General features: G+C 40.0%; 1 protein-coding gene across 1 annotated transcript in view; it reads right to left on the reverse strand.

Moving 5' to 3' along the window:
• Nucleotides 1-7,985, reverse strand: part of LOC104945812 (putative charged multivesicular body protein 4B-like protein CHMP4BP1) — a 22,157-nt gene that overhangs the window by 7,330 nt on the left and 6,842 nt on the right. Inside the window, exon 3 of the mRNA XM_010771531.1 lies at nucleotides 1,001-1,178. Coding sequence (XP_010769833.1) covers nucleotides 1,001-1,178 — 178 coding nt within the window. The remainder of the gene's footprint in view (nucleotides 1-1,000; nucleotides 1,179-7,985) is intronic.

Consider the following 7,985-nt stretch of genomic DNA (forward strand, 5'->3'; position numbering starts at 1 on the left):
ATCTCCGGCCTTGTCAGGTATTGAACAATCAATAAATAAAGAACACATAATTATTAAATATAAAACACAGAATTTGTGTGATTATACTAAATGATTTACAAATGAACACCACTGCATATTTACAACTGTTACACATGCTGATGTAACGCAAATGTTTCCAACTTGGGATCAATAAAGTATATCTTATCTTAAGATGATCGATGGCTATACTGCCATATTTGCAAAATGTGCGTCTGAACCTTGACAAGTGCATGTTTCAGGCTTATCAATTAATGTAATGTAATGTAATATAATGTAATGTAATGTTATCAATTAACAACAGGTGGGTATATATATTAATGCTGCCCATTATGGGCACAAGCAATTTTCACCCATTTATTAATTATATGTTTTAAATTTGAGTGTTTCCTATCCCCTAAACCTCCAGGGATGTACACAGTATACTGGCAACTTCTTATTATGGGCAGTGTTGGGTGTAACGCGTTACAAAAGTAACGGAGTTACAGTAATATATTACTGTAACTCCGTTACTTTTGTAACGCGTTACACCCAACACTGCTGGTGAATGTCAGCAGCTTCTATGTTTTGATAAAATGTCTTATGAGACTACAAAACACCATCATGCCGAAAATTTGCCACCCTTAGATTAGCGGAGGTGACGTAAAGTCATGTGACCTTGCTGTAGTTTGTTTAAAGCCTAATGTTAGCTTTTAACTTCTGCCGATTGCAGTTACTCTTCAAAAATCATAAAAGTGGTTCTAATATGTGGAGATGATCCTGCTGAACAAAAGATGTATGTATGATAAACGTGTTTTCGCCAGAGCTTATTTTCTGCAATAATCCAAAATCTGTGGTAAAATCTCATTGGCTTTGTGTCAAGGAGATGCTTCAAACGTTGAGGTCGGCCAACAGAAACACGTCATCCCTGCACCACTCTATTACATACTTACAATAACAATGGTTAAATGTAACCTGTCATTTGTTTCTAAATGTCTCTTACATGTTTTCATGTGCAGCCTTCATGGCCTTGGCGGCGTAGCCCATGTTCTTGAGCACTTCTGTGTTGGTGTTGGCGTTCTCTAGTGCTTCCCTCTGGAACTCGATGGTGGACAGCGTGCCATCGATCTGACCCAGCTGCTGCTCGTAACGCTTTTTCCTTTTCAAGGCCTGTAGAGCCGCTGCACAGAAACAGATACAAAGTTAGTTGAGGAGAACATTTCTTATTGAAGCGGCTACAGAAACCTAATCTTGTTTCAAATTCCTGCTAATGCTGTCACAGTAAAACAGAAATTGGGGAATCACTTTTAGAAGGCCCAGAGGTAGGGATTAAAATGCGATGCTTCAGAGGAAGAAATCAGAAACGGATAGAAATAAAATAAGGATACAATTGTAACAACCCCTTGGCAAACAGAAAAGTATAGAAATATATCATACTGTTCTTTAATTGTCTCCTTAATGTTGTAATATAATGCTTATGAACATGCATTGCAACCTTACTTAATTTATTTAATTGTATTTCATTCTTAATTATTATTATATTATTTTATTTAAAAATAGTAGTAGTAGTAAGCTTTTAGATTTTTTCTCAGTTTGTTTTGTTTATTTAAAAAAAGCTATTTGGCCTTAAGAGAAACATCCAAGTCCAAAAGTCTAAGAACGAGACGGAAACAAACAGAGGATTCAGTAGCACTATACCTCAGGTCGAGCTGAGGAGAGTGATAACAGCTCAAGTAGACAGGAACTTTGGGACCTTTGGTAAGTCATGAGCAGAAGAGGAAGGCTGGAAGGCTGCGCTGCTGTGAGATGTTGAAATAAAGTGTTTGACTTAATGAAACAGGACTCTGATAATCGGATAAAATCCTGTCTGAGCCAAATCTCTGTCAGTGTGACGTCAGTGTGACCTCAGGCTGTTTCGAGTTGTCCTCTCACTATTGCTTCCTGACAAGACCTGCATTTCCTCCAGCTCACAGTATTAACTTAGAATAACCGGGATGATATATTTGGAAAAACGTATTTGGAGACAACCGTTGGAGTTCCCCCTGATCTCAGACTGGGGTCGGTTGATAACAAAAAAGTGATATTTGAAGTTTGTTTAAGCCATTTGAAGGATAAAGATGACAAACATTCACTGGTTCCATCTTCTTAAACATGCCATTCTTTTATTTGAAGTAGGGCTGCACGATATTGGAAAAAACTGACATTGCGATTTCTTTCCCCCTGCGATATATATTGCGATATGAAAAAATACAGGAATTGAAGAAAAGACCGTTTTTTTTTGTCCGCAAACCATCCTTTCTTGAACTTTAATGCTATACAATTGGTATTTTTTTTAACAATATTTAACCGGATGAAGGATTTTAGTCACGGACGTCTGGATCTAAAAGGGAACCTATCATGCAAAATGCACTTTTGTACATCTTTTATACATGAATATGTGTCCCTGGTGTGTCAGGGAACTCACCAAGTGTCAGAAAACACAACCTTCTCTCTTTTCCTCCATACCCAAATCTCTAAAAACGGGGCTGCAACGGATCTGATACAGATTTGAAATATCTGTGATGTCAGAAACAAGGAGCTCCGCCTATATGGGCAACTCTCCACCTATCAAGGGAAAGAGAGGTTGCCGTGGCATGGTGACAGCATGGTAGCATGATGCTCGTGCCTCGCCCCCCTCCTTTGCAGGGGGGCGTGGTCAGCTGCAGCTCATTTGCCACAGAATCAGCCCTTGTGAAGACAGTGCTGGAATACAGCAAATAGAGCGAAATGAGGCATGGCTAAAATGCATGATCTGTTAGGTATTTTGAAAAAAAAGCTTCACAGACATGTTTTATATAGGTATGGCCCTACAATATATTATTCAAATACACTTTAAGTCATCAGAGCAACAAGCTGAGCTAGCTCGGTTAGCAGCGCCGAACTGCCTTTGAGAAACACATGAAACTACTTTATTCAGTGTTTTTACCTTTAGACCCCGTTTACACGAGGACGATACGGGTTGTCTCCGCATAGTTTCTCTTGCGTCTAGCCCCTTCGTTTACACGAGGCTGTAACAAAACAATAGAAACGGACCCCGCAAACGATAACGGGTCCCAAGGTGGAAAATCGTTATCAATTTGTTTTAAAGCTCAATAAATAACAAAGAAGACTTCTGACCAGCACTTTTCTAATTTTGTCCGGAAGATTTAAACTTTAACATGTTGACCGGCACATTTTTTTTTTTAACGGAAACTCTGCTGCACGGTTTTCTCGTCCCTTGGAAGAGGCGGAGAGGTGGGTGTTTTCCATCTGCTGGTGGACTACCGGAGAGATTTACAGCAGGGGCACACGCCGTCCACCGCGGAAAATAAACAGAAGGGCAACCATGGCAACCATGCTCCGGGGTCTTCTTCGCTGCTTTTGGTGTATTTTGTGGCGGCAGCAGCGCTTTCCAAAAAGTCCTCCGTTCACACGCATTCGATTCATTTAACGTGTCCGTTCACACGAGACCGCTGGAAACGCTGTAGTACATATGCCGGGCCTGTAAGTGGCGCTGCTGCCGCCACAAAATACACCAAAAGCAGCGAAGAAGACCCCGGAGCATGGTTGCCATGGTTGCCCTTCTGTTTATTTTCCGCGGTGGACGGCGTNTAGTAAGGAAAACGTACGATTCATCGGTACACGAAAGACCCCGACTAGAAATATTCATTTGGCTAAATTTGGCCATTTTCAAGTAGTAAGTTTTATTCTTCAGGGCTAGAAGAATGATAGTTTTATTTTCACGTTTTGCTTTTTGAAATGCTTATTCCTTTCTTATAACCGGTAATGTTATATTAGTGAAGAGATTTTCCGATTGAGAAAAATTTATATCACAATAAATATTATTATTATTATTATTATTATTATTATTATTTTATAATCATATTCGCCAAATATTCATAACAATATCACACCACTAACCTATAGAGTGGGTGCCTAGATACCCAACCCCCATAATAAGGCGTGCTTGTAAAATCACTCGGCCTAAGGACAAAGGCGGCAAGAAGCGAAGTGCAGGTACTCAACCAAATGTACGACACAAGGCTTACGATTTATTTTCAGGATCGAACATCGAAGCTATGGGGGCGGAGGCTGAGGGTAGAGAGCCGTGGTGCTTATCGTGGATAATGTTTTTAACAACGGTTTGACCGAAGTGTCGTAACATTTAATCTGTCTAAATTAATATTGGTACTTCCACTTTTCGTTACATCTGCTCGCGATGTAAAGTTGTGTATGATAGGGGCTTCCAATTATGTACTTCTGAACAAAAAGACTGAACCTGAGAAAGAATCCACTGAGTCTGAACCTGAGCTTTGTGTCCGGTTACCTACTGAGCCTGAGCTGAGCCTGTGAGGAACCCACTGAGCCTGAACCTGAGCTGATGCTGAGAGTGGATCACTGAGCCTGAACCTGAGCTTCTCACCACTGAGCTCCACCTGAACCCTGATGTTGTGACTAAACCCAGTGTATATCTGGACATAGTGACATACACCGACGAACGGGTGATTCCTCGGTCGTCGTCGTCAATCAAACAATAGCATAATGAGTCGTGGCCCCCCGGCGAGAAAAAGACCTGACTATTGTTATAATGGATGTACGTGTGTTTAGTATAATTAAGCCTACGTCTCGACGTGAGTCGGACGTGTGAATCTAAAATCCAAATCAAGACACTGGGAAACCAAAAAGCGACAAGACCGGTGGAAGCAAAATCGAAAGGGATACACCAATTTCCTCATCCCGACGTGTTATACTTCTTTACACGTTATACACTAGTCAATAATGATAATGACCACTATTTTAATTGTCTATAAGTTCAGATGGCAAAGACGAAAAGACGAGCGAAGGCATATTTACGAGTTTGTATAACGAAAACCTTTTTAATATTAATAAAACCTATACTTCGGGGTATACAGTAAATTTTTACTGTTATATTCAACCTTTTTCTTCCCTTTTTCTTTTTTAGTTTTACAAAAATATATGCATGCCAGTATTTTCGCTTTATGATATAAGCTTTCGATCTGTATTCCAACAGTATTTTGACCTTTAGTAAAGAAGGTAGGCTTAACGTCATAAGTAACGATTCAACTGTAACCGTTTGTGCTAAAATTTCTTGATAATATGACACGTCAGGAGTTCATTATATCAATAACATTGTAGATTCGAAGTAGTACAGCACTTATTAACTTAGGTAATTGACCTATAAGACCACAGTAAACTTGATCTCTTCCCCGGTCACGAGGCTGTCCATTGCCAACGGTCCAAGGGTAACCGTGTGTAAGTTAAGTAGCCATGTGCTTTCGTGTTATCGGCTGAATATTTATTTATTGATTAATCACGTTACTCTGATGATAGTGTTCGAGACAGCCTATATGTTCAAGACAGCCTATATGTCTGAACTCGATCCTTAGAGTAGTTACGGAGCCTTCTCTTCAATATTGTTTCCACATAACGAGCATTTTGCGCTGCTCTTTTCCAATGTGGAAGCAGAATGTACGAAAGCATACAGCAGGATGCGGGGTGTGTCTCTCGACATCTTTAGACTGGAATAGCGGGGCCCACTCGCCTCGCAAGTGCACACGCCAGGACAGAGGACATCAGACTCCAGAGAAAACTTGCTCGAGTCCAAGTCCGAGTCATCATTACCTGTGTCCGAGTCCAAGTCAGAGTCACCCAAGGAGTGTCCGAGTCCACGTCATCATTATCTGTGTTCGAGTCCGAGTCCAAGTCATCGCGTGCGAGAATTCACGAGTCCGAGTCGCGTCAATCAGTGCGCGAGTCGAGTCACGAGTCCCGAAAAATCGGCACTCGAGTACTCCATCTCTGGACCAAATCCATTGAGTTTCAGTGTTTCAACGTTGTTTTGCTACATGTAACTATGGATTAGTTTTCAACATAAAGAAAATGGTGCGAGTTGTCTGTGAAGTTGCACAGAGGCACAGCAGTTTTAACATGATAATTATGACATTACTAATATGTTGTTAGATACTGTTGAACATGTTCACCAACTTAGTTTAGTGGGCTAGCATTTCTTCTTAAGCACTAAACACAAATATCATCAAATGTGTTTGGACAAAATGATGGAAAGAATAGTTTTTTGATGGGAGGATGTTGCAACTTTTACGGGTATTGCATTCGTCGATCATGAAGTCAAGGGTTCATGAATATATTTACCGAATGTAATGGCAATCCATCCATAACTTACTGCAATATTTCAGTCTAAAATTAAGTGAATCCATCCTTGAGGTTTGAGGTTACACGCATAACTCATTTTCAGAAATATAAAGCAGATCTGACATTAGAAATGGCCCGCTGGCCCGGAAGCACTATTTAGACCCCCCGGGCCAGCATAACGTACTTTCCACTTGCCCGCTTGGTTCCACAAAAAACTTCTTCGTTTTTTAAATGGTCCTGTAGTATTGGTATTTTGACTTGCAATTTTGTTAAATTGTTTCGTTTATTAACGCTACAACATAGCGTTTCGTGAGGCGGTTGTCGTTGGGTGAAAAGCAAACAGCTGCGGAAGCGCAGCGCGAGCAGGCTCCCGTGAGCGCGCTCGTTCACTACAGACTTTCTCGCCACCTAACCATTCGCCAAAATGTTTTTAATACTAGCGGTAACCGGCCAAGCTCCGGGCAAATAACAATCTTCAAATAATGGAATGTCACCGGAAGAGTTAAAGGAGAGTGATAGGGAGTATGAGAAGAAGAGGGAGAGAAAGTTTCAGCCACACTGGCTTGATCGATGGAGTTGGCTTCAATATGATGCGAATATAAACAAGGTATTTCGTCGGCTCTGTACATCAATGCCGACCTATGCTAACAAGTGAGTGAAGAGTAGAACATAAAGGTATTCACTATACGGAAATGTCCCAGCAGTTTAGGAGATGGAGGGCCAGTGGAATTTGACCCTTAATGTCTACCCTATAGTGTAACAGGCTTTTCAGTTGAAAGGATTAAGAATAACCAGGTTATAGAGATACTTTTGCTCAAAAAGCTGATGGCTTTATCCTGTATACTTTTACCTGTGTTTCTAAAACACTTTTCGTAAATGTGTATATTTAAGTAACACATATTTTGTACAGCATTGCAATGGCAGCAAGAAAGCAAGATAAAAACAAAGATATCACTAATAGCTGTGCATCTTCAAAATAATACTCACAGGCTGCCTTCAACAAAAGAAATGACCAGTTGCTGCTCAAGAGGGCGACATGGTAGAACGTTTTGATGCTAGACCTAAATCTTATCTGGATTTCTTTTGAAGTTAAACCTTATGTAACTTCTTGAAGCTGTAGTTCAGACAAACACCAGCACACACTAATCTCACCTTACTCCCTCCTCACACAATGACTCAGCAAGTTTAAGGCACCGCTCCCATGACGAGGAAATTTCCCATGTCAGCACCACAATGAAGATTCTCTCATTGTTTAAATTGTAATATTTAGAATTACGCTTGAAAACAATTGATGAATCATATACAGGTAAGCTAAAGTGAGTATTAAATGAATTGACATAGGGTTCTAACTAAGGATTATATTAAGGTTTAATTTTCAATGATCAGTTTAGTCTATTTAAGATCTGAAATTAGTGGAAAATGGCCCGTCACAATTTCCTCAGTCTGAGCCATAGTTCAAAAACTAAGTCTATGTAGTATTTATAATGTATTAAATATAATTTATACTAAAAAAAGGTAATTGTATTTGGTAAACTATCTTCAAATTAGGGCTGCACGATATATCGTGTGTTCAATATTCACATCGCACAATTCACAATTTTTTTTTTTAATTATTATGTTTTATTTAACTAAATTAACTCAAACACGTCATGTTACAATTATTTTGCTGCTTGCTACAAAAGGAAAACTTGCGCTGCTCTCATGTCAGGGGGTGTGTGACAATGCAGGCTCTGCATTGCATGAACCACACACAATAATCTCCAGCCAACAAACACGCGCCTGCATTAAGACTTCGGCGC

The sequence above is a fragment of the Notothenia coriiceps genome, unplaced genomic scaffold, assembly GCF_000735185.1.
Source record: "Notothenia coriiceps isolate Sejong01 unplaced genomic scaffold, NC01 NC01_scaffold00010037, whole genome shotgun sequence".
Lineage (NCBI taxonomy): Eukaryota > Metazoa > Chordata > Actinopteri > Perciformes > Nototheniidae > Notothenia > Notothenia coriiceps.